Here is a 26,687-nt window from a genome sequence, read left to right on the forward strand (position 1 = left end):
AGTATGGTACTGGCACAAAAACAGAATTATAGATCAATGGTACAGGATAGAATGCCCAGAGATAAACCCATGCACATAAGGGCACCTAATTTATGACAAAGGAGGCAAGAACATACAATGGAGAAAAGACAGCCTCTTCAATAAGTGGTTCTGGGAAAACTGGACAGCTACATGTAAAAGAATGAAATTAGAACACTTCCTAACACCATACACAAAAATAAACACAAAATGGATTAAAGACCTAAATGTAAGGCCAGACACTATAAAACTCTTAGAGGAAAACATAGGCAGAACACTCTATGACATAAATCACAGCAAGATCTTTTTTGACCCACCTCCTAGAGAAATGGAAATAAAAACAAATGGGACCTAATGAAACTTAAAAGCTTTTGCACAGCAAGGAAACCATAAACAAGACGAAAAGACAGTCCTCAGAATGGGAGAAAATATTTGCAAATGAAGCAACTGACAAAGGATTAATCTCCAAAATTTACAAGCAGCTCATGCAGCTCCATATCAAAAAATCAAACAACCCAATCCAAAAATGGGCAGAAGACCTAAATAGACATTTCTCCAAAGAAGATATACAGATTGCCAACAAACACATGAAAGGATGCTCAACATCACTAATCATTAGAGAAATGCAAATCAAAACTACAGTGGGGTATCACCTCACACCAGTCAGAATGGCCATCATCAAAAAATCTACAAACAATAAATGCTGGAGAGGGTGTGGAGAAAAGGGAACCCTCTTGCACTGTTGGTGGGAAAGTAAATTGATACAACCACTATGGAAAACAGTATGGAGGTTCCTTAAAAAGCTAAAAATAGAGCTACCATACGACCCAGCAATCCCACTACTGGACCTATACCCTGAGAAAACCATAATTCAAAAAGAGTCATGTACCACAATGTTCATTGCAGCTCTATTTACAATAGCCAGGACATGGAAACAACCTAAGTGTCCATCGACAGATGAATGGATAAAGAAGATGTGGCACATATATACAATGGAATATTACTCAGCCATAAAAGGAAACGAAATTGAGTTATTTGTAGTGAGGTGGATGGACTTAGAGTCTGTCATACAGAGTGAAGTAAGTCAGAAAGAGAAAAACAAATACCATATGCTAACGCATATATATGGAATCTAAAAAAAAAAACAACCTAGGGGCAGGACAGGAATAAAGATGCAGACATGGAGAGTGGACTTGAGGACACGGGAAGGGGGAGGAGTGGGCTGGGATGAGGTGAGAGAGTGGCATGGACATATATACACTACCAAATGTAAAATAGATAGCTAGTGGGAAGCAGCCGCATAGCACAGGGAGATCAGCTTGGTGCTTTGTGACCACCTAGAGGGGTGGGGTGGGGAGGGTGGGAGGGAGACACAAGCGGGAGGGGATATGGGAATACGTATATACGTATGGCTGATTCACTTTGTTATACAGCAGAAGCTAACAGACCATTGTAGAGCAATTATACTCCAATTAAGATGTTGGAAAAAAAAAGATGTTAAAAAAAAAGAATGTAACTTTCTGATCATAAGATTTTCAAGTGAAGATCTTTTCCCTCTTTTTCATGTTTATTTTAAAGGGTGAAAAAATTGGTGTCAAAATCACGAGATTCTGCAATTTGTTTAGCATCAGTGACAGATGTTTGATAAACATAATCGCAGGTTTTCCTCAAACAATTTAATTCGTTTGATGCTGTCAAGAGCATTATGCACATTGAATTTGATGCAGGCATCATTTGGCTTGTATCATTAATTTTACTTAATCTATCACCTAAAATTAATACTGAGTAAATCAGATTTAAAGTTGATATTTTCAGATGTGTACCTTTGACTTGCATTCTTTATCAATTATCTTCATCAATAAAATCAACAGTTTTTTTAAAAAAGAATATAACTCGGATATCAGATCAGATCAGTAATATGAATCAGCCTCTTTTCTTTTTTTAAAAAAATATATTTATCTATTTATTTTTGGCTGTGTTGGGTCTCCGTTGCTGCGCGCAGGCTTTCTCTAGTTGCAGCGAGCGGGGGCTACTCTTCGATGCGGTGCGAGGGCTTCTCATTGCAGTGGCTTCTCTTGTTGCGGAGCATGGGCTCTATGTGCGTGGGCTTCAGTAGTTGCAGCACGTGGGCTCAGTAGTTGTGGCTCATGGGCTCTAGAGCTCAGGCTCAGTAGTTGTGGCACACTGGCTTAGTTGCTCTGCAGCATGTGGGATCTTCCTGGACCAGGGCTGGAACCTGTGTCCCCTGCATTGGCAGGCAGATTCTCAACCACTCCGCCCCCAGGGAAGTCTAGCCTCCTTCTTTTTAATGGCTTTGTAGTGTTCCATAGTAAAATGGCCTTGTTTTACCAGCATCCAATTGATAGGCCTTTAGTTGATTCTAATCTTTTGCTATGAGGAACAATGCTTCAGTGAATGTCCTTGTATGTATCTTTTCACACATGTGTAGGATATTATAGAAAAATTCTAGTAGTAGAATTACTACATAAAAAATATGTTCACTTTATATTTTGATAGTAGCTGAATTGCCCTCCAAAGAGGTCAAACCAATATATAGTCCTGTCTAACACAGTGTCTTCTCAATTTTTTAAAATCTTTGCCAATCTGATAGGTGAAAAAAAGGGTATCTTTTCTTACAGCTGCTGAATTTTAAGATGAAGAGTTTAAACTTTGCTTAAAATGAAATCAAATTTATAAAACTAAAAAGTGACTCTCTAAAAATTAGAAAAGTATTATATTATCTTTTCATATATCAAAGTTGGATAATATCACTATTTTTTATTCAATCCGGGTCTCCAGGCTGTATTTTGAAAACAATACAGGGGGACTTCCCTGGTGGCGCAGTGGTTAAGAATCCGCCTGCCAGTGCAGGGGACACAGGTTCAAGCCATGATCTGGGAAGATCTCACATGCCATGGAGCAACTAAGCCCATGCGCCACAACTACCGAGGCTGCGCTCCAGAACCCGTGAGCCACAACTACTGAGCCCATGTGCCACAACTACTGAAGCCCATGCACCTAGAGCCTGTGCTCCGCAACAAGAGAAGCCACCACAGTGAGAAACCCACGCACCGCAACGAAGAGTAGCTGCCGCTCACAGCAACTGGAGAAAGCCCACGTGTAGCAACGAAGACCCAATGCAGTCGAAAATAAATAAATGAATAAATTTATTAAAAATAAATAAATAAATAAGAACAATATAGGGCTCATGACACATTTCTTTCACGTATATTGAGGGAGATTTAGTTGAGGCACTTTAGCAAACAGTCACCAAATACTGGTTTATGTCAGTGAATAAAATTACTGCCTTCAAGGAGCTTGTGGTCTAGCAGAGGAGTCCAAAGAATTTCACTGTAATACAGTATTAGTATAACTGTCTAGAGTGGATACTACTGTATAGGACAGATGGAAAAAAGGAATTTAGCTGAATCTGGAGGTTAGAGAAGGCTTTGTGGAGGAGAGAACTTCTGAGCTGAGAAGTAAAGGAGGAGTAGAGACTAACCAGGCGAAGACAGGTGGAAAAGGCGGTGCAAGCAGAGGGAACAGCATGGCAGAGACATTGAGGCATGAGGGAACTTGAAGAGTGAGGAGCATACCAGAAACCCAGCATTTCTAGAGAGACAGGCAGAGGACACAGGAAATTGCTCAAAGTTAACACACCCTTGTAATCAGCACCCAGATCAAGAAAGAGAATGTTACCAACATCCTGGACCCTTGTGTCCCCTTCCAGTCACTACACCTCCAAGGGTAACTATCCTGACTTCTATTGCTGTAGATTTGTGTTATCTTTATTAAAATGTTAGAATCAACCTTTATGAAAGCAATGGAATCATATAGTGTGTACTCTTTGGTGTCTGTCTTCTTTTACTTAGCACGTTTGTGTGATTTGTCCACAGTATCATGTGTGGTTGTGGTTTGTTCATTCTTGTGGGTGTATAGCATTCCAGTTTATGAATGTATATTTATCTACTCATTCTCCTGTTGATGTATATTTGGGTAGTTTTCAGTTTGAGACCTCTATCAATAGAGTTTGTACATATCTTTTGATGAACATGAATATGGATTTCTGTTGGGAGAGGCGTTGCTGAATCATAGGGTAGATATACGTGGGCTTTAGTAGATGCTGCCAACAGTGTTCCAAAATGGTTGTACCATTTATGCTTCCACCAGTGGTCTATGAAGGAATTCCACTTGCTTCACAGTCTTGCCAACACTTTCTGTCCTTTTCATTTTAGCCATTCCGGTGGGTGGTATTGCATTTTGGTTCTAATTTGCATTTCCTTGATGACTAATGAAGTTGGCAATGTTTTCATAATTTTCCCTGATCTTTTTTTCCCCTCAACTTTTTATTACAAAAATTTTCACATTCAGAAAAGTTAAAAGAATTGTATAATGGACTCTCATATACCTAGTACCTAGATTCAAACAACTGTAACCTTTTGCTCTATTTACTTTATGTGCGCATGTGTGTGTGAGATCGTTTTGCTGATCCATTGTAAAGTAAGTTGTGATCACAATGACACTTGCTCTATAATTACTTCAGGAAGTATCTCCTAGAAATAGACATTTTTTCTGTACAACCATAATACTATGTTCATATCTAACAAAATTCACAAGAATTTCCTGAAAAATATTATCTACTAGTCTGTGTTCAAGTCTCTCTACTTGTCCCCAAAGTATTTGTCATCTAGTTTTTAGAGCCAGGAGCCAATCAAGGCTGACTTACTGTATTTGGGTGCCATAGCCCTTTAAACTGACACACCATCTTCCCCCACCCCCATGACACTGACTTTTTGAAGAGCCAAATTATGCCCTGGTTGTCTATATAAAGAACATTTTAACTTCAGTGGCTTAAAACAACTATCTCATATCTCACGATTTTGTGGACCACAAATTCAAGTGATTCTTTGTTTCACGCGACATTGAAAAAAGTCAGTGGTGCTATTCAGTTGGCAGATGGACTGGCCGGGGCATCCAAGATGCCTTGCTTTCATGTCTGACACCTTGGCTGTGATGGCTGAAAGGCTGGCTCAGCTAGGAATGCCCACCAGAGCATATGCGTGGAGCTTCTCTAGCATGGTGGCCTCAGAGTAGTCAGTTTTCTTACATAATGGCTCATGGCTCTGGGAAGGAATGTTTCGGTGAATAGGACTTGCATTCCTTTTCTGACCTAGCCTCAGAAGTCACACTGCATCCCTTCCATCATTCCCTATTGTTTGAAGTAGTCACAAAGCCCACCCAGTTTCAGAGAATTTGAAGCTATGTTTTAAAAACTGCCATGGTCTGCCTTCTGGCCACAAATTACAGATCTTCCTCAATTGATGATGAGGGTACATCCTGATAAACCATCATAAAGTGAAAATATCACAAGTTTAAAATGCATGAAATACACCTAACCTACCCAACATCATAGCTTACCCTTGCCTGCCTTAAACATGCTCAGGACACTTACATTAGCCTACAGTTGGACAAAATGACCCAACACAAAGCCTATTTTATAACAAAGTGTTGAATGTCTCATGTAATTTATTGAATACTGTACTGAAAGTGAAAAACAGAGTGGTTGTCTGGGTACAGGGTGTTTGTAAGTGTATTGATTGTTTACCCTCATGATCACCTGGCTGACCAAGAGCTGTGGGCTTGCTGCCACTGGCCAGCATCACGAGGGAGTATTGTACCACATACCACCAGCCCAGGAGAAGATCAAAATTTGAAATTTGAAATGTGGTTTCTATTGAATGCTTATCACTTTTGCACCATTGTAAAGTTGAAGAGTTGTAAGTAGAACCATCACAAGTTGAAGACCGTCTGCATTCGCCTTTCTCTCACGTGCAAAATACACACACCATTTCCAAGAGTCCTCCAAAGTCTCATTCCATTATGACATCAGGATCAGGCTGATGTCTTTTTTTTAATCTTGAGTTCCCTGTGAAGCTGCTATCAGACCACTCCCTTAGAAGTCTTAGAAGCATTACTGTCTAGCTGAGAGGAGCAATGAGGCAGGCCCTTGATTCTTAGAGAGATTTTTGTATACCCGAGAGGGTTATGAAGCATCATCTTAAGCCGTTCTGAGGTCAGGAACTTCTGTCTTACAATCAAAACACCAGATTCCCTGAGACAGTATTTTACTAGGGGCCCTCTTAGGAGGCTCCACGTTCTGATTTCTTCTACTTGTTTCTTCTTGGTGTCGTTTAACGTTTTCTTAAACCCCCCTCACTCACTCCCACATTTCTTGTAGAGTTGAGTCAAGAGGCTTGATTGGAATCAGGTTAACTATTTTGGCAAGAATTCTTCATAGGTGATTCAACATACATTATACTGCCTGACATCTATAGACACATAATATCAAGTTTTCCCATCATTGATATGTTACATTGGATCACTTCTTTTGGGTGGTGACCATCAGATCCTTGCATTGTAAAAGTACATTTTCTTCTTTGTGATTAGCACGTAATCTGTGGGGTGATACTATCAAAAATATGGAATGCTTCACAAGTTCACATCATCCTTGAGCCAGGGGCCATGCTAATTTTTCTGACATTCTTCCAGTTTTACTCTGTGCTATGGAAGCAAGCCCTGACCTGGCTCTCATGTATACAGATATCCCATCTCTTGCCCCAGCACCTCCTCCTGCTCTAGGTGTCTGTTGACTGAGCTTAGAATATCCCCAAACTGTTCTAGTTTCCTAGGTAGTAGGTTTTTTTTTTTTTCCTATCCATGTTTAAGCTGTGTTTTTCTTTGCTCCAGTTTTTCTGTCAATCTGATCCCATCTGCTTTCTATCTTACAGGAATTCATGAATAATCTGCTCTTCTGGTGGCACTCTTTCTTGCTTTCCTGTGTTTTTATGAGTTTCATGTATAGACAAAAATACCTACAAAGAGACAGAAGGTGTCGTTTCAGGACATGTGAGGCAGGAAGTAGGAAGGGGCGGTGTGTGTGGTTGTGTTCAATCAGACATCTCTAGCTAATCTTTGCTCTTGGGAAACCGTATTGTTGGGTAACAATGAGTAATTATCAGAGGCTGAAGATAGAAACCAGATTATTAAAAACTGGATTGTGCCCTTCCCCCTAATTCATATATTGAAACCCTAACCTCCAACAAGACTATATTTGGAATTAGCACCTTTAAAAAGGTAACTAAGGTAAAATGAGTTCATAAGGGTGAGACCCTACTCCAATATGACTGGTGTCCTTATAAGAAAGAAATACCAGAGATGTGCACGCACAGAGGAAAGGCCATGTGACAACACAGCAAGAAGGCGCCATCTGCAACCAAGGAGAGAGGTCTCAGGAGAAACAAACCCTGCCGACACCTTGATCTTGGACTTTCAGCCTCCAGAACTGTGAGAACTTTTCTGTTGTTTAAGTCACCCAGTCTGCAGTATTTTGTTATGGTGGCCTTAGCAAACTAATACACAGATCATGGAAGACATATATGACTTACCGAGGAGTTTAGAATTTATTCTGTAACCCATGGGGAGCCATTTGGGTTGTAAGCCGGATAGTAATAAGATCAGATCTTTGGGGCAGAAAGGTCACTATGGGAATAGTGCAAGGGAACTTTGGAAGAAGGAGAGAGCAGAGGCACAGAAAAACCGGTCAGGAGGCATTTTGAGAGTACAGGTGAGAAGTGATGAGGGCTTGAACAAAGGCAATTTTATGGACAAAAGAATGAAAAAAAAGGTAGAATTAGCAGAATCTATTGAAAGGTTGGATATGGGGAGGTGAGAGAGGAAGTAATATTGAATTCTTCCCAGGGTCCTGAATTGGATAGTGATTGCAGTAGACATTTATTTGTTTTCTACCCAGCTTCTGCTTTCCTAAAAGCACCTAGGTTGTCACGCAGGAATTGGCTTCCAGTCTCCCCTGTTGTGCAGCCCATGTGCTTTAGGGAAACTGACCCCATCCCAGCTTTCAAGGTGGGCCTTGAGTGACTTACACTAATTAGCTCATTCCATTGCTCTGGCTCTAGCTTTGGGTGCAGAAGTGAGCATGTGATCTAAACCTGTCAGTGAGCATGAACGTTAGAACTCTCTATTGGGACCGAATGATCTCCTTGTTTGGACAAGAATAAAGATGCTTGTAGACCTGACTTAATTGGCAAACATCTTGTGACCCCCAGGGGAATGAGCCATAACTGGACATGACTATGTGCAGAGCAAAGCAAAGATTAGATTCCTAGTGACAGCCTTGGGGGCTGTTGCACTAACCAACCATGAAGTCCTGGACTCAAGTTTTGGAATCTAGAATCCCTTGTCACTTAAGCTGGTTTGAGTTGGATTCTCCTGTTACTTGCCATATGAAGATACAGGTAATCAGGCAGATGGAGAAGCCATTAACCAGCAGATGCAAGGCAAAAGGAGGGACTGGTGTGAAAGGCAAGAAGTTTGGTTCCGAACTTCCATGATCCCACATCTTTGCTTGAAGTTGATCCTTGGGTCTGGGATGACCCCTCCTCGCATTCGTGGGCCTGCTGGAAAAGTCCTACTCACTCTCGAAGGCACCATTCTGATGCCCCTTCCTCTGTAAAGACTTTGTAAACCCCTCTGCTGTCCAGGTCAGAATTCCCCACTCCTTCTGAACTTCCACAACATTTTGGACATTGCTCTGTCATAGCTTTTATCACCTCATGTTACTATTTCCTTCACTGGGCACCAATCTCCTCAACAGCCCAGAACACGTCATATTGTTCTACACATTCACATCAGCAGCCCCAGGGTGTCTAATAGGTGTCTGAACATCTCTTTTTTTTTTTTTTGGCCACACCATGTAGCATGTGGCATGTGGGATCTTAGTTCCCTGACCAGGGATTGAACCCGTGCCCCCTGCAGTGGAAGCACGGAGTCTTAACCCCTGGACGGCCAGATCCATCTGAATAACTTGATAAATAAGCGACAGCTTGTTCTTCCCCCATATTCTCCTCAAACTAATGGATTTACTTGCCACTCCACTTCCTTTGGACTGAGAAAAACTCTGGCTCTCAGACCATGGATTCAATTATATAATAAATTACCAGAAAAAGATAAAAATATAAGAATGGGAGGAAAGGGTATTTTTATGGGCTGGGAACACAGCAAAAGAAAAGTTGGATTAAATGAGTTACCTCTGTTATGCTGATGCGATATCTGGTCCTTTGCCAAGTTATGAGGGTGACACACAAAGTCTCTGAATATATAAGATGGATTTACAATTTCTGCTGAAGACTGTGGGAAGAATCTAAAATTGGCACTACCCACACATGAGGTTGCATTATGCCCATCAGTTTATTTTGATCTCATTGAAGGCGTTTTGAAGCAGTGCTCAAGAAATAGCTCAACCAAAAGAACATTTAAATTATGTAAAAATGAACTCCAGTGATTTAAATCCATTAACCTTACATAATAAGGTTTCAAACATAGTACTGTAATTTCAAAATTAAAAAATTTTAAGAGTTTGAACTCATAAGAGATAAATTCTAACAATGTTTGCAGGGAAAAGTTGAAGAATAATCATTTATCATCTTCGAGTATATTTAGAAACTTGAATGGGGGGGTGCGGGCAAGTGTAGCCAAGCCTTTATCAATGATGACAGTAATGAATGACGATAGTTATTTAACAAATGTTTATTGAGTGCTTGCTACGTGCCAAGTATCATTTGGAACGCTGAGGGTACAGCAGTGAACAAATGCGTATGAATAATTATGATACTGAGGATGTTCATTGAGCCCTTACTATAGGCCAGGCCCTGAGCTAAGCGCTCTGCATAGACTGGTTCATTCATTCCACTTCCACCAAAACTCTTGAGCTACTATCATATAATCCCCATTTTACAGTTGCAGAAAATAAGCTTCCTGGGACTTCCCTGGTGGCGCAGTGGTTAAGAATCCGCCTGCCAATGCAGGGGACACGGGTTCAAGCCCTGGTCTGGGAAGATCCCGCATGCCGCGGAGCAACTAAGCCCGTGCGCCACAGCTACTGAGCCTGTGCTCTAAAGCCCGTGAGCCACAACTGCTGAGCCTGTGTGCCACAACTACTGAAGCCTGCGCGCGTAGAGCCGGTGCTCTGCAATAAGAGAAGCCACCGCAATGAGAAGCCCACGCACCACAACGAAGAGTAGCCCCCGCTCGCTGCAACTAGAGAAAGCCCACACGCAGCAACGAAGACCCAACGTAGCCAAAAACAAATTTAAAAAAAGAAAGGAGAAGAAGCTTCCAATCAATAACTCACCCGAGGTCTCAGAGCCACCTGAAGTGTTGGAAGTTGGACTCTACCCAGGCCTGTCAGATCCCAGAAGTAACACAGCAATTGAGTATAAATGGCTGCTGGAAATGTTTCATAGGTAGGAGACTAAGCCATTTTAAATCTTGTCGACTCTTAAGCATTCCATTTTCACAGTTGGTATAAAAGTCAAATTCAATACTGTTGCACCAAACTTTTAACAAATTTAACTAAGCAGGGTCCAGTCAATGAGCTTTCATCACGGCATTATTATTGACTGGAGCTTATGGATGTAGAAAGTTAGATGTGACTGAACCTGTACCTTGGCAAAGTATTTTTAATCACTTAAATCCAGTGTTTTCAATGTTTCACTGCTACCCTTTGTGCCTGTTGTAATATCTGTACATCATTTGTACTATTATTTACTTAAAACTGATTCATTGTTTTTACTTCACATTTTAAAGGAAAATAATGTAATTACTATAAATAAAGAACCACAAATTCATTCAATAAATATTTATGAAGTGCTACCATGCACTAAGCAGTGGGGATACAGCAGTGAAAGATACACCAAAAAGAATCCCTGCCCTCACGGAGCTAATGTTCCAGTAGGGGTGACAATCAGCAAGATAAATAAGTAAAATACATAGGACATTAGAGAATGGTCAGGGCTGAGGGAAAAAGGGGAGGGCATACTTGGTGCCAGTGGGGGAGAGTTAAAACTGTAGATAGAGGGGCTAGGGAAGGTCTCATTGAGAAAGCTTCATTTACTCAAGGTGACTTTGGAGGAAACACTAAACAGGACCAGCCATGTGGAAATCCAAGAGAAAGGCAATCTAGGGAGCAGGAACAGACAGTGCCAAGCCCTGAGGAATGAGTGTGCCCGGGGTTTTCAAGGAACAATAAGGACGTCATACACTATCAAACTCTTAGAGGAAAACATAGGCAGAACACTCTATGACATAAATCACAGCAAGATCCTTTTTGACCCAGCTCCTAGAGAAATGGAAATAAAAACAAAAATAAACAAATGGGACCTAATGAAACTTAAAAGCTTTTGCACAGCAAAGGAAACCATAAACAAGACCAAAAGACAACCCTCAGAATGGGAGAAAATATTTGCAAATGAAGCAACTGACAAAGGATTAATCTCCAAAATTTACAAGCAGCTCATGCAGCTCAATAACAAAAAAACAAACAACCCAATCCAAAAATGGGCAGAAGACCTAAATAGACATTTCTCCAAATAAGATATACAGATTGCCAACAGACACATGAAAGAATGCTCAACATCATTAATCATTAGAGAAATGCAAATCAAAACTACAATGAGTTATCATCTCACACCGGTCAGAATGGCCATCATCAAAAAATCTAGAAACAATAAATGCTGGAGAGGGTGTGGAGAAAAGGGAACACTCTTGCACTGTTGGTGGGAATGTCAACTGATACAGCCACTATGGAGAACAGTATGGAGGTTCCTTAAAAAACTAAAAATAGAACTACCATATGACCCAGCAATCCCACTCCTGAGCATATACCCTGAGAAAACCATAATTCAAAAAGAGTCATGTACCAAAATGTTCATTGCAGCTCTATTTACAATAGCCAGGACATGGAAGCAACCTAAGTGTCCATCATCGGATGAATGGATAAAGAAGATGTGGCACATATATACAATGGAATATTACTCAGCCATAAAAAGAAATGAAATTGAGTTATTTGTAGTGAGGTGGATGGAGTTAGAGTCTGTCATACAGAGTGAAGTAAGTCAGAAAGAGAAAAACAAATACAGTATGCTAACACATATATATGGAATCTAAGAAAAAAAAAAGGTCATGAAGAACCTAAGGGTAAGACGGGAATAAAGACACAGACCTACTAGAGAATGGACTTGAGGATATGGGGAGTGGGAGGGGTAAGATGTGACAGGGTGAGAGAGTGGCATGGACATATATACACTACCAAATGTAAAATAGATAGCTAGTGGGAAGCAGCCGCATAGCACAGGGAGATCAGCTCGGTGCTTTGTGAACACCTAGAGGGGTGGGATAGGGAGGGTGGGAGGGAGGGAGATGCAAGAGGGAAGAGATATGGGAACATATGTATATGTATAACTGATTCACTTGTTATAAAGCAGAAACTAACACACCATTGTAAAGCAATTATACTCCAATAAAGATGTTTAAAAAATAATAATAAATAAGGACGTCATAGGCAGAAGCAAGACTAAATAGGAAGCTACTGAAAAATCCAGGCAAGGGATGATGGTGGCCTGGACCAGAGTGATGAGCAATGGTCAGATTCGGGAAATATTATGAAGGCAGAGCCAACATTTGCTGATGGACCAGTTAAGGGTGTAAGGGAAGAGGGATCAAGGAACATCCTAAAACTTCTGGCTAAGCAAGCAACTGGAAGGATGGTGTCCAATATATGTCTTTGTTTCTTTCCTTACCCCGCCCCCCCAGTAGGTCTTCCCCTGCCCCCACCCCTGGATTTGGATTTCTGTCACTTGCATCACAGCCTCCCCACTCAATGGAAGAAATTTAGAAAGCACTGGTATTCAAAAAAACACAGATTTAATGCTGCTTGTAGTTTTGCTTTATCTAAAGTCTGTATATGCTACACAGTTCTACAATTCTGCAATCTTGAAATGATTACAGTGGGAAAATTACTCTGTTTTTCAGGGATCCAGCAGATACCTTTCAGAAGACAGAAATTCCATATATTGTAAATATATTGAATATACTCTGAATATTATAAATATACTGAAATTCTGTTCAGTGTAATTCTGGTATGTAGATTGGTTGGCTGGGGACTAAGGGACACAAGCTTTCTTAAAAAAAAGAAGCATTGCTGGCTCTTTAGGCTATAAACAGATCTATACTTGATAAACTATGTGCCCCTTTTGTCAATGAATTAATGTAATTGTTTAGCATCATAGGCTCAAACGTTCACTCATTTCAATTTTTCTGGCTTATTCACTTACTAGTTCAAGGAGAAAACAGACTAAATAGAGAAAAAACATACAAGAAATGAATAATAGTTTCATGGATAAGCCAGGACGTTAAATAAGAAAACCAAGGTACTCTGATTTCATCTTAAACACTGGACTACCTTAGTATCAAAATAACTGTGGTATTTGAGTTTAGAGCCAATATTCTAGTCTCTGTACAAAAATAATGCCTTTCTTTGGCACTGATAGATCATTAAGCATCCACCTCAACAGTTTCAACATAAAAAATAGCTTACTCTCTTTGTCAGCAAATAACCTGCATTGCCTTCAATTAGACAAATTAACTTATATTTTTATCCCAAACTATATCCAGTACCCTACATCCATTCATCCTAGAAATCGTAAGTTTTGGATATGAATTATGTTTATTTTTGTATTGGATTGTGTAGCAAACTGAACATTTAAAATATGATAAAGAAAAGGACTCTCATGTAACTACCACAAATAGATAACCCTGGCGGTCCAATGCTTAGGACTCTGTGCTTTCACTACGAGGGTGAGGGTTCAGTTCCTGGTCGGGGAACTAAGATCCCGCAAGTCGAGCATTGCAGGGAAAAAAAAAAAAAGATAAAGAAAAAGACTCTCATGTAACTACCACAAAATAGATAACTGAAAGTTCAAGGCTGGTTTCTCCACTGGGCGGCACACCTGCCTGTTCAGCGGCTCCTGGACTCCATGAGTGCCAAATCGAACATGTATTTTACCTCAAACCGCCCATATTCCTGTGGTCTGTACAGCAATTAGTGACACCTCCATCCCCCTAGCCAACCAAGTTAAAAACCTGAGTCATCTCTGACCTGCTCTGTCCTTTCCTTCCTATATCCGACTGCTTGCCAGGTACTGCCCACAGAACAGCTTCCAGACCGACTTCCCTGCATCTAATCTCTCCCTTCTTCACCCCACTGCCAGAATTCTCTTCTTAAAGCTCAGATATATGTTACTACTTGCTCAAGAACCTTACACTTTTTCTCCCATTTCCTATGGAATAGTCTAACTCCCTAGAATAGCACCCAAGGCTTTCCATAACGTGGCCCACTCCCCCACTGTTTCTGGTTTTGACGATGCACAGGATTTAACTTATATTGGTCACTGAGTGATGACACAGAGTGGTCAGTGCCACTGAAAGAAGCTTTATTGCTCACAGTTCCCAAGGGAAGGGGGCACATCATGCCATGCAGGGCCACACAGGGAAGTACCAGGGTCAGTCAGGAGGCACAAGGAGCAAGGGGAGAATATGGCCCAGAACCTTTACTGTGGTTTCTGTGGGAAGAAATGGGTGAGGCAGAGTAGGCAAGTCTGAACAGACTTAGGATTGGATAGTTTGAATAAGGTTGGTCTCTTAGTTGTCCAGTTCTTGGCCCTGGGGTGATTTAGGGCAGGGGAAATATTGGCTTGGTATGTGGGAGTTAGATAAAGGAAGTGATTGGGATACGGGCTTTGGATCAGTTGCTTTGTACATGGCAGGCAGGTTCATAAGCAAGTTGTTTGTTACTCTAGGAATTAGCTCACCCTGGGAGGAACAGTTCCCTCGGGGCTGCAAGGCCCCAAGATGTCAAAGCATCATAAAATACACAAAATAAAAAACATGGTTAACACACATTCCTTTCCTAGGAACCCTCTGCTCACAGCTCTAGTCGCCCCAGAAAATGTCCTTCTTCATGAAATAAGTTCTGTAGTGCCTCTCAACACTCTGCCACCACCCATGCCCCTGAGCCCCCAAGTCTGGTACCTGTAACATGACCCCTTCCCTGTCCCTGTGGCACTGACACAGGCACCCAATCTACAGAGTGGCTGGCCACCTATGACCAATGTGCCTGCCTCAAAGAGATGAACGGGGCCGATCAGATTTCCTCTTTTAAGGATTTAAAATAAAAGCCACAAAAGGAGATTGCCACTTGATGTTAAGGTGAACTGGGAGGCCCTGAAGTAGACTCAGGACCTTTGCAAGCCATGTGTGCTCGTGCTCCACCCTTCCTGCCACTCTACACCTCCTCCAGGATACTACAAATAGTCCATAATAAGTATCTGGAGCTAGTGCGAGAGTTTTGTTTTGTTTTGAATGTTTCTTTCAAGTACCAAGATTAACAGATATTCACAGAGATTGACAAACTGTAGTAAACAGGTCAGAACGGATCAAGCCTGGGAGAGAGGGCGCAATGATATCTTTTTTTAAGCCCCCAAACGTGTTGCAAAGTGTTTTCAATTTCATATAAACGTTTAAAGGACCACATAAAGACAATCCAGAGCAAATGCATCTTGCAGTTTCAAAGGCATTTCCAGCTGCTTTTTAAAGCTCTCACACTGGGCTACAGAGCTGCACAAAATCTTCGGGCGGATCCACCTACTGCTCCCCCTCCCCTGGGTAGCGCTGAACCAAATCCGCAGACTTTGTCGATTGCTTCTGCCTAGGCAGACCCGCCTAGATCGACTGCTCCTGCCTGGCCCGTCCCCGGGCGCGGTAAAAGCGTTTGAATCCAGGCTGGTGGCCGCAGCGACATCCTCAACCCTCACAATCCTGACCAGCCTCAGCCGCCTCCTCTTTCTTTTACATCCCTGACTCTCCCGAATCACAAGAGTGGAAACGGAGAAGCTCAAGCCGCCGCGATGTCCGAGGCTTATTTCCGGGTGGAGTCGGGTGCGCTGGGGCCTGAGGAGAACTTTCTTTCCTTGGACGACATCCTGATGTCCCACGAGAAGCTCCCGGTGCGCACAGAGATCCCTATGCCGCGCCTCGGCACTTTCTTCCTAGACCGGAGCGGAGGGGCCGAGACTGACAACGCGATCCCTCAGGTAAGCGATCCGGCCCGGAAAGACTATAACTCCCGACAGGCCTTGCGGGCTTGGGGCGCCGCGTCGCCGGGCGCGCTGCCCTCTGGGACCTGTAGTTTTATGGGGAGGCAGGGCCGTGCGTGAAGGAGTCTTGTCCGCTGGTCCCCCGCCGACCTAGCCTTCGCCACCCCTACGGAAACTAAATTTATACTGGGTCGTCAGGCTCCCTGCAACACGGATTTCATTTTTGAAACTATCCATATTCAGCAGTGTCTTTTCACCCCTACGTGTGTTGATGCTTAAGGATTGGCGCCTACGGAATACTTGAGGACCAGGGTTCTGATCACTTTTGCCTTAGAACACAACAACAGTTTTGGGTTGTATAGAGTAGATGATGTCTGGGAACCGCAAATTGCTAGATTCATTCCTGCGTAATGAAGACGGTATCAGCAACCATTTCCTGAGGGCTTTAGTGCCGGCATGGATGGGGTGGGGGGAGTATACTTTTCCATCTATTACCCCTTTAGTCCTTCAACAACCCTATAGTTAGGTGTTGTTACATATAAGGAAATTGAAGCCCAGAAAGTTTGGGCCAGGGTCTCATTGTAAGTGGTGAGCTGGGATTCGAGTCTGTCCCAGGAACATGGCTTGTAATGGTTATTTTTGATTTCCTATTTAACCTAAGTTTTGTTTAGAAGGGTGCTTTTGTGTGGTCTGTTTTGAGTTAATTTTTATCAAAGTAAGGCATATGCAGAGTTTAAAAAGTCAAATGGTACCGAAAGATTTATAACAAAAAGTAGCAGGCCCTGCCTTGCTTCCCTCATGCCCCTTTCCATTTCCACATGATCTGTCTACTTTTTCATAGTTTCTTCAAAATTCACCTCCGTATTTCTAAATAATGTTCTTAAATTTATCTTGATTTTAAAAAAAAATTTAGACATTATTTATTGACTTTCCATTATAGTAGTTAAGGATTTAGTTCTCTTACACAGTGATATACAGAGGTATCGTCCATATTTTATTCATATTTCCTTCGTTTTTACTTAATGTCCTTTTTCTGTTCCAGGATCCCATCCAGGACACCAAATTGCATTGAGTAATCATGTGTCCTTAGGCTCCTCTTGGCTTTGACAGTTTATCAGACTTTCCTTGTTTTTAATGACCATGAATTTTGTGGAGTGCTGGCCAGGTACTTTGTTGAGAATGTTCCTCATTTGGGATTTGTCTGATGGTTTTCTTATGATTAGACTGTGTTTTGAGGAGGAAGACCACAGAGGTAAAAGTGCCGTTTTTACCACATCGTATCAAGGGTACATGCCATCAGCATGACTTATCATGTTGATAGATACCTTGATCACTTGATCGAGGTGGGGTTTGTCAGGATTCTTCTCTGTAAAGTTACTCTTTTTTTCCACCTTTCCAAACTGTTCTCTCTGGAAGGAAGTCACTATGTGCAGCCATACTTACGGAGCGGTGAGTTGTGCTCCACTTCTTTGGGGGCACAGTGTCTGCATAAATTATTTGGGATTCTTCTGCATGGGAGATTTGTGTAGGAAGGTCTTTTTTTTTTTTTTTTTTTTAATTAATTAATTTATTTATATTTATTTTTGGCTGTGTTGGGTCTTCGTTTCTGTGCGAGGGCTTTCTCCATTTGCGGAGAGCGGGGGCCACTCTTCATCGTGGTGCGCGGGCCTCTTACCGTCGCGGCCTCTCCCGTCGCGGAGCACCGGCTCCAGGCGCACAGGCTCAGTAGTTGTGGCTCACGGGCTTAGTCGCTCCGCGGCATGTGGGATCTTCCCAGACCAGGACTCGAACCCGTGTCCCCTGCATTGGCAGGCAGATTCTTAACCGCTGCGCCACCAGGGAAGCCCCAGGAAGGTCTTTAATGACATTTAATTTCATTCATAGACACAGGACTATCAGATTTTCTTTTCTTGTTTTACTCTTGGTACCTTGTTTTTTTCCCCTAGGAATTTGACTATTTCATCTAAATTTTCAAATATAGTGTTATAATGTTGTTCAAATATCCTTTTACTATCTTTTAAACATCTTTACAATTATAACTGTGTCCTGATTTTTATTCTTTTTTTTTTTTTTAAATAAATTTATTTATTTTGGCTGTGTTGGGTCTTTGTTGCTGCGCGCCAGCTTTCTCTAGTTGTGGTGAGTGGAGGCTACTCTTCATTGCAGTGCATGAGCTTCTTATTGCGGTGGCTTCTCTTGTTGAGGAGCGCAGGCTCTAGGTGCGCAGGGTTCAGTAGTTGTGGTGTGCAGGCTCAGTAGTTGTGGTGCACGGGCTTAGTTGCTTCACGGCATGTGGGATCTTACCGGACCAGGACTCGACCCCCTGTCCCCTGCATTGGCAGGCGGATTCTTAACCACTGTGCCACCAGGGAAGTCCCCTGATTTTTATTCTTGATATCGAGAAATTATGATCTCTTTCTTAATTAGTCTTACTAGGAGTTTATCACTTGTGTTAGTCTTTTCAAAGAACTAAGTAATGGCTCTGTCAACTTTCTCATTTGTACTTTTATTTTTAGGTCGTTAAATTCTTATCTTAACTGGTTCTTTCCTTCTACTTTCTTCAGACTTGATTTTCTTTGTTCTCTTCCACCCAGTCACATTTTGAGATGGGTACCTAGGTCATTGATTTTTCAACTTTCCTTTTTACATTTTTAGCTGTGCATTTCCTCTAGATTTCACAAGTTTTAATTTGATTTTCTGATTTCCATTGTGAATTCTTCTTTGACTCATGGATTATTTATAAGACTGGTGCTTAGGTCCAAACATTTGGGGATTTTACTATGTACACTGTTGGGTTTTGATTTCTGGCTTAGTTCCACAGTGGCAGAGAACATAGTCTGAATGATTTCAGTTTTTTGAAAGTTAACGCTTGCTTTAAACCCCAGCATAAAATCAATTTAACCCTTCTATATATGCTTGAAAAGCTCTATATTGTGAAGTCATGGTCTGCAATACATAATTTATATCTGTAAATTAGGTCAAGTTTGTTATTTGTTTTGTTGAGATCGTCTATATTCTTACAGATTTTTTTGTGTTTGCTACTTCTCATTTATCTAAATAGATATGTTAGTATCTCCCACAATGATTATAGGTTTGTCAGTTGCTCTTTTTAATTCTGTTAATTTAGATAGTATTTATATTCTTCTTGTGGGTTTAATGACCTTTTTATTATTGTCACATGTCCCTCTTTATCTCTAGTAATGCGTCTTTCTTTTGATTACTGTTTGCATAACTTTTTTCCATCCTTCTATTTTCAACCTTTATATGTCTTTATATTTATATTTATGGTATGACTCTTTTAAGTGGCATATAGTTGGGGTTTTTTTGTTTGGTTTGACAATTTTTTAATTGGTATATTTAATGTATTTACATTTATTTAATTATTGATTTATTTGTGTTTATTTTTACCTTCCTACTATTTTCTTTGTGTTCCATCTGTTTTAGTTTCCTTTTTCTTTTTTGACTTCTTGTGTATTAATCAAATTTTTGTTATCCATTTTCCTTTTTATTATTTATTTTTCTGTTATTTTAGTGGCTACCTTAAATATTACACAATCATTTTTGACTACCAAGAATGTTATATGAATTACTACTTTCACCACTTCACAATCATGCTAGAATCTAAGAACATTTTAACTCCATTTTCTCCCTCCTTTCTTTTATGTTATTGTTGTCATGTATTTTAATTTGACTCGTTTTAAATCCTATAAAACATTATTCTCATTTATTGTTATTTTTATATTTACACACTTATTTACTCTTTCTATTACTCTTTTTTTTTTCCTTCGACATTTCCATATTTCTTGCTGGGGTCATTTTCATTCTCCCTTCTTGATTTCTTTACTCTGGGTCTCCTAGTGATAGATTCTCCATTTCTGCCTGTACAAGGGGTCCTAAAGACCAACGCCGGGTTCGATGATTCACTAAGAGGACCCACAGGACTCATCAGATAGTCATGCTTATGTTTAAATTTTAATACAGTAAAAGGATAAGAGCAAAATCAGCAAAGGGAAAGGGTGCATGAGATGAAGTTTGCAGGAAACTAGACACAAGTTTCCAAGAGTCCGGTCCCAGTGGAGTCATGCAGGACACACTTAATTCCAATAATGAACTGTGACAACATGTGTGAAATATTGGCTACCAGGGAAGCTCATTAGAGACTCAGTACCCAAGTTTTTACTGGGGGCAGTTTACATAGGCACTCTCTACCTAGCGCATACCAAGATTCCAGACTCCAAGAAGGAAAGCAGGGGTTCAGCATAAGCCACATTGTTTGTACAAACAGTGTAGGCGCATTGAGGCACTCTTCGCAGTTCCAGGAATGGTGGGAACTCTCCTGAAACGCAAATTCCCAGATACCAACCAAGGGTCATCTTTACAAGCAGGCCTTTCTAAGGAGAGCAGTCTCAGGCTGCTATGTTAACTTTTTAGTGCACACTTTCTGTCTGGAAATGCCTTTATTTCACCTTTGCTTTTTTTTTTTTATATAGTAATCTTTTATTTATTTATTTTATTTTTATATTTATTTTTGGCTGTGTTGGGTCTTCGCCTCTGTGCGAGGGCTATCTCCAGCTGCGGCAAGCGGGGGCCACTCTTCATCGTGGTGCGCGGGCCTCTCACTATCGCGGCCTCTCTTGTTGCGGAGCACAGGCTCCAGACATGCAGGCTCAGTAGTTGTGGCGCACGGGCCTAGTTGCTCCGCGGCATGTGGGATCTTCCCAGACCAGGGCTCGAACCCGTGTCCTCTGCATCAGCAGGCAGACTCTCAACCACTGCGCCACCAGGGAAGCCCCTCACCTTTGCTTTTAAAGGATATTTTCACTCTATATAGAATTTCAGTAAGCAGTTATTTTCTGTCAGCACTTTGTAGTCGGCTTTAACTCTTATTGTTTCTTCTTTAAAGGCAATATATTCCTCACCTCCACTAACAGCTGCTTTTGTCTGTCTTTGTTTTTCAGCAATTTGAGTAAGATGTGCCTCGTTGAGGTCTTATTAATATTTATTCTTCTTGGTATTCATAATGTTCCTTGAATCTGTGATTTTATATTCCTTTTAATTTTGGAAAATTCGTGGCCATTATCTCCAGATATTTCTTTTGCCTCAATCTATCCCTCCTCCCCTTCTGGGATTCAAATTACATGTATGTTAGACTTTTTTTTTTTTTTTTAACCATATTCCATATGCCTCTTAGGCTCTTTTCTGTATTTTCTCTCCATGATTTAGTCTGGTTATTTTCTACTGATCTTTTTTCCAATTCATGATCCTCACTTCGTCTATGTTATATCTGGTAAACCTGTTAAATTTGACTTAATCTAGTGAGTTCTTAAGGTCAGTTATTGCATTTTTCAGCTCTGGAATTTCCATTTGATTTTTTATTTATTTTAAAGTCAGTGCCTAATTACTGTTGATATTTGGTGCCAAATATTGGACTTTACTTTTCTCTCTTCTTTCTTGGATCTTGACCCCTCATGTCCTGGCTGCTTGGGCAGCTTTGAACCAAATATTTTTCTCCCCAGTCCTGTGAGGTTTACCAAAAGCTCTGCTCACCCACCCCTCAAAGCCACCCCCACCTTTAACAGCAATTCTCCTCTGTGACAGTTTGTGCCTTTGTTGCCTCCTTAACCCAGTTACGCTTGCCTTTTTCTTTTGGATGTTTCTCTAACTTCTTGCATTCAAGATTATGAAACTTTGCTGTGGGCCCTGCCCTCCCTTCTCCTCCTCCTGTTCACCCTGGTGGTGTGTGGGTGAGGTGGGGAGGGGGGACCCCCAAATATATATCAGCCCAACAGCCCTAAGTCTCCTGCTTTATTATTAGGAAACAAAACAACACCAACAAAAAATGGCATCATGAGTAAGAACAGCACTGTCAGATGAGTTAGTTGAAGTTTTTTTTTTGTACTGTGTCCTCAAATTTAATGGATTAATGTGTCTTGTATATATAAAAAGAAAACCTCTAAGAAAAACTCAGAGAAAGACAAATACTGTATGATTTTACTTAAATGTGGAGTCTAAAAAACAAAACAAGTGAACGAACATAACAAAATGGAAACAGCCTCGCAGATACAGAGAACAAACCAGTAGATGGTTGTTAGAGGGGAGGGAGGAGCAGGAGGAGTGAAATAGGTGGGGGAGATTGAAAGGTACAAACTTAATTACAAAATAAATGAGGCACAGGGATAAAGTGTTTTTTTAAAAAAAGTGGAGTCCATATGATCTTAATGGAGAACGTTTTTCAGATTCTCATTGGGATATTAAAATGCTAGCTAAATTTCTAGCTGTTTTATATAGAGCTGATTGCTTCAATTTGTAGCTTCTGCAAATTTTTAACTGCTTGTTTTTAGGAGTATAAATGTTACTTTTTTGCAGACCTTTGAGGTAAAAACAGGCCCTTGCATGTGCTATTCTTGTCTGTGTTCATTTTAATGTTTCTGCAGCTTGGACTGCAGAAACTGCTTGCATCGTGGCCACCTCAGCTATTTACTAATTCTGTTAAGGCTTTAAAAAATAGAGACATTTACCTTTTCTGTCATCTTTAAAGCTGCGTAGTGGGCTGGGGAGGGGCTGTAGCCTGAGCTCAGGCTGACCCTATTTTTCTTTATATTCCCCAGCACCCAGAGAGGTGCTTGGCACATAGTAGGTACTCAGTCAGTGCATATGTGGAATAGATGTTGAATCTTCAAAGAAAGTAGAAATGTTTACTATACCTCTGAAGTATCTGCAATTGGACAGTTTTTATTTATGTTAGTTAGAAAACTTTCCCTTTGTGCCACATTTTTGTTCTCGACTTTGTTTTTGGTATATAAATCCTTTTTCTCTCTCCATTCCATCATGACATAAAACTTCAGCCCACACAGTTCATTTCTTCAAGTCACAACTACATCTTCTGTATTTGACAGTCATTCCCCTAAAGAGAACAGGCGGTATTGATATTCCCTCAGGCCATTTCCTTTTTGTCACACACATTTCCTACTATGTTACTTGTTTTTTTGTTTTTTGGGTTTTTTTAATTTATTTATTTTTATTTTTGGTTGCGTTGAGTCTTCATTTCTGTGCGAGGGCTTTCTCTAGTTGCGGCAAGTGGGGGCCACTCTTCATCGCGGTGCGCGGGCCTCTCACTATCGTGGCCTCTCTTGCTGTGGAGCACAGGCTCCAGACGCGCAGGCTCAGCAATTGTGGCTCACGGGCCTAGTTGCTCCGCGGCATGTGGGATCTTCCCAGACCAGGGCTCGAACCCGTGTCCCCTGCATTGGCAGGCAGATTCTCAACCACTGCGCCACCAGGGAAGCCCCATGTTACTTGTTTCTAAAACCTACAATCCTGTGCGATACAGGGCTCAAAGCTTGAACTCCCCTTGTGGCTGGCAAAAGGACTTTTTGACAACAAGCGCCGGATCCTTTCTGTGGAACTTCCCAAGATCTACCAGGAGGGTTGGAGGACCGTGTTCAGTGCAGATGCCAACGTGGTGGACCTCCACAAAATGGGGCCACATTTCTACGGGTTCGGCTCCCAACTCCTGCATTTTGACAGTCCAGAGAACACAGACATCTCCCAGTCTCTCCTGCAGGCAAGTTATTGATGTGAAAACCTATGGCATTGCACATGTCTCAGGAGCCAGCCGTGGCAGCCACCAGATGTTACTCTTACCCGGGGAGTGTATGATTTATACAATCAGTTTCTTGTTATTCCGGGTCGGCCTACAATTAGACTGTGTTTGCTGATTATATATACACGTAAATATGGCTTGTCTGTCGCTCTTCATATTTGCTTGCTAAGAGTTGGGACCAGCAGGAAGTCCTGGAAATAAGATACTTGATTACAGGTGGCAGAGGAGACGCAGACCTCCTCTAAGTCCTCAACCAGACTCTTGCCTTTCGTGCCATTTAAATGTTCAGGGATTAAAATGTATCTGATTTCTCTCTCTCGCTTCTTCAGACGTTTGTTGGACGTTTCCGCCGCATCATGGACTCCTCCCAGAATGCTTACAACGAAGACACTTCGGCGCTGGTAGCCAGGCTAGATGAGATGGAGAGAGGCTTGTTTCAAACAGGGCAGAAAGGACTGAATGACTTTCAGTGTTGGGAGAAGGGGCAGGCGTCTCAGATCACAGCTTCCAACCTGGTTCAGAACTACACGAAGAGAAAATTCACTGACATGGAAGACTGAAGGCCAGAAGAACACAGAATTGCTTTCTGTAGACTTATCCCTCTGTGTGTCCTTGATAGGAGCCTAGTTGACCTTGTATAGGGCCAGAATCATGTCCCATCTTGTGACTTATTCCCTGCAGCAGTGTCGGGAGTGCTGCCACCTGGTGGGGAAACAACATGCTGGAGGATGTCCCTGGCCCTGTAAGCCTTCCAGGACTATCCCACCTGCTGACCCACAGACCAGACCTACTTAGCCCAGGAACCCACAGCCAAGGAGAAACCAAAGTCCTTCATAAATAAGGATCATGAATACCTATATCACAATAGAGTTGGAACTGGGACTCCTCGTGTCTGGGAGTTTGGACAGCCTTAGATATCCAGTTTCACTAGCTCCAAAGGACGGGTACAAATGGGCCTTCCTAGCCTGTTCACAAAATGTCCTCTTGAGCTTAATTGCCTCATCTTCCTCATGGTTGCGCAAAGGACAGTACCCCCAGGATGCTGGCTCTACTTGTAAATATCTCCTGCCACCTGCCTGTGGGGAGTTACCCAGTTTCAAAAAACAGTCGCCAAGAATAAGGAAGGAAAAGGGAAAGCCCAGTGAGTGGCAAGGCTTTTACTAAAGAGAAGACATTGCTTTCCTCTTCTGTGAGGAGGGCTTCATGAACTGGACTTCACATAACTCTACAGTCAGCCTAGGCGGGAAATGGTTAAACTGAGCTTGTTTTTGCCTCTGGATCTTTAGAGCCCCCGCACAGTCATTCCATGCTCTCCCTAGGAAAGCTGTCAGGGAGTCGTTTGGAATCGCGAAGTAGTTGTTAAAGGGTGTTAACCAGCCCTTATTACATTGAAATCAGGGCTTCAGCGTTGCTGGTTATGAAGAGCCCTGTTTGAGAAGCTTAGCATGGCAGATGTGAGTGGGCAAGAGACCTCGGTCATGGTTTTTTTCTCTTCAATAAGTTTTGCAATATTATTATATAACAGATTCCTGACCAGTTACTGAGACTCTGTTTAAGCAACCACAAAACTCTTTCCCTGGAGATCAAGGAGGAAACCTCAGGCAGAGTAGGAAACAGCATCCCTGGGACCCACTGGACTTTTTGAAGGGCAGTTATCTCCACACCATGGCTCCCCTTCCAACTTCCCACAACTAGTGAAAATTGCCTTTGTCGCTGGAAATTACAGTGGGATTTGGGTCTCCGGATTGTGCAGATGTCTTGATGCAAACTTAGAGTGTCAGAAATATTTTTTAAATGCCTGTTTTAAGATGGAGCTGATGTTTTTATAATTTTATTTTGGTGCTAAATAAATGATCCACTTTGCACATGAATACATTCTGTACAAGTACTATTTCTGTAACTCGAGTACTACAGATGATCAGGCAAAGCTATCAGAGAATTTTGTCTTTGATCGTATTTGACAATAATGCCCCAATAAATCCATGTTTTAGCAACTGCTCTTTTGTTTGCACAATACTCATAAATATGGGGGACATTCTCCATAGGGATGAGCCGTGTCCTCGGAAAGAGGGACTTCCATTGCTGTCACAGCACTTACGTATAGCCAGGGGTCCAGAGATGATTCATAGTCAGTGAGAAAAGCATATTTTTTAACTTTTGGATTCACAGACAGCTTTGTTTTTAAAGTCAATCCTAAGGCTGCTGCCGTTTTTTTTCTTATTAAAAAAAATTTGGCTCAGAGGCACATACCAAGAATATGTGGGTACGCACGTGTAGAATTTATTCCATTTTAAATTTTGAACAAATTATATTACAGGGAGCTTCCGAAGCCCATCTCCAATTACAGATTTGCCTTCTAGGCTGTCAGTTACTAACCCTCTCCCCAGCAACCTTCCCCCAAATCAGTCTCTTGGTCCCTTCAAAGAGGTGAATTTTTCAAAATAAGTCAACAAATTGGCTCAGATACCAAATCACTCTTAAAAACAAGGGGGAATGTGTGCTCTTTCCCCTTAAAGGCTCTGTTCCCAGGTAACTCTGGTCTTAAGTACATACAAAAGACCTCACTGTCTTCAGGCTTTTTCCCTGGGGTACAAGTGGGGCTGCCGAGAGGAAGGGCCAAGGCTTTGGTTTCCCAGGTCATTTCCTCCCGCTCTCCTGACCTCTGCGTTTTGGATGGCTCCGTGGTCAGTCCTCGGATCTCTTCTAGCCATTCTGACTCCCTCCAGTGTCAAGTTTTAAATACCACCATCAATACGTTGATGACTCCCAAATTCCATCTCCAGCCAGACCTCCCTTCAACTCCAGACTTGCGGCCAACCACCTGCTTGACATTCCACTTCAACATCTGACCCCACATGGCTGAAACTGAGGCCCTAATCTTATTCTCACAGTCTCCTCCTATCATCTTTCTCATCTCTGTTTTTGACAACTACATCCTTCCCTACTGCTCGGGACAGAAACGTAGGAGTCCTCCTTGGCCGTCTTTCTCTTACATCTTTTGGGTCAACCTTCAAGTCATTGGCAGAACCTGCCCGCCTCTTCCCCACCTCCACTCCTGT

The 26,687-nt window shown here is 41.7% G+C and overlaps 1 protein-coding gene and 1 non-coding gene across 2 annotated transcripts; one reads left to right on the top strand and one right to left on the bottom strand.

Annotated features, from left to right (window-relative positions):
* Positions 1-6,491: 6,491 nt before the first annotated feature.
* On the bottom strand, positions 6,492-6,593 carry LOC132354439 (U6 spliceosomal RNA). The gene has a single exon (XR_009499304.1). It is a non-coding gene; the product is annotated as a U6 spliceosomal RNA (small nuclear RNA).
* A 9,084-nt stretch (positions 6,594-15,677) lies between these two features.
* On the top strand, positions 15,678-25,499 carry GINS3 (GINS complex subunit 3). The gene is made up of 3 exons (XM_059904367.1): positions 15,678-16,022; positions 23,356-23,589; positions 23,958-25,499. The coding sequence occupies exons 1-3, from the start codon at positions 15,837-15,839 to the stop codon at positions 24,186-24,188; spliced, it is 651 nt and encodes a 216-aa protein (XP_059760350.1). The 5' UTR covers positions 15,678-15,836; the 3' UTR covers positions 24,189-25,499.
* The last annotated feature ends 1,188 nt before the right edge of the window (positions 25,500-26,687 follow it).

This window comes from Balaenoptera ricei, chromosome 19, assembly GCF_028023285.1.
Source record: "Balaenoptera ricei isolate mBalRic1 chromosome 19, mBalRic1.hap2, whole genome shotgun sequence".
NCBI lineage: Eukaryota > Metazoa > Chordata > Mammalia > Artiodactyla > Balaenopteridae > Balaenoptera > Balaenoptera ricei.

What these genes read in the sequence shown, in the direction of transcription:
- GINS3 (XM_059904367.1), top strand. Translation starts at nt 15,837, where the DNA reads ATGTCCGAGGCTTATTTCCGGGTGGAGTCGGGTGCGCTGGGGCCTGAG. An exon ending in CTGACAACGCGATCCCTCAG is followed by an intron (nt 16,023 to 23,355) that starts GTAAGCGATCCG and finishes TGTGCGATACAG; the next exon opens with GGCTCAAAGCTTGAACTCCC. An exon ending in TCTCCCAGTCTCTCCTGCAG is followed by an intron (nt 23,590 to 23,957) that starts GCAAGTTATTGA and finishes TCGCTTCTTCAG; the next exon opens with ACGTTTGTTGGACGTTTCCG.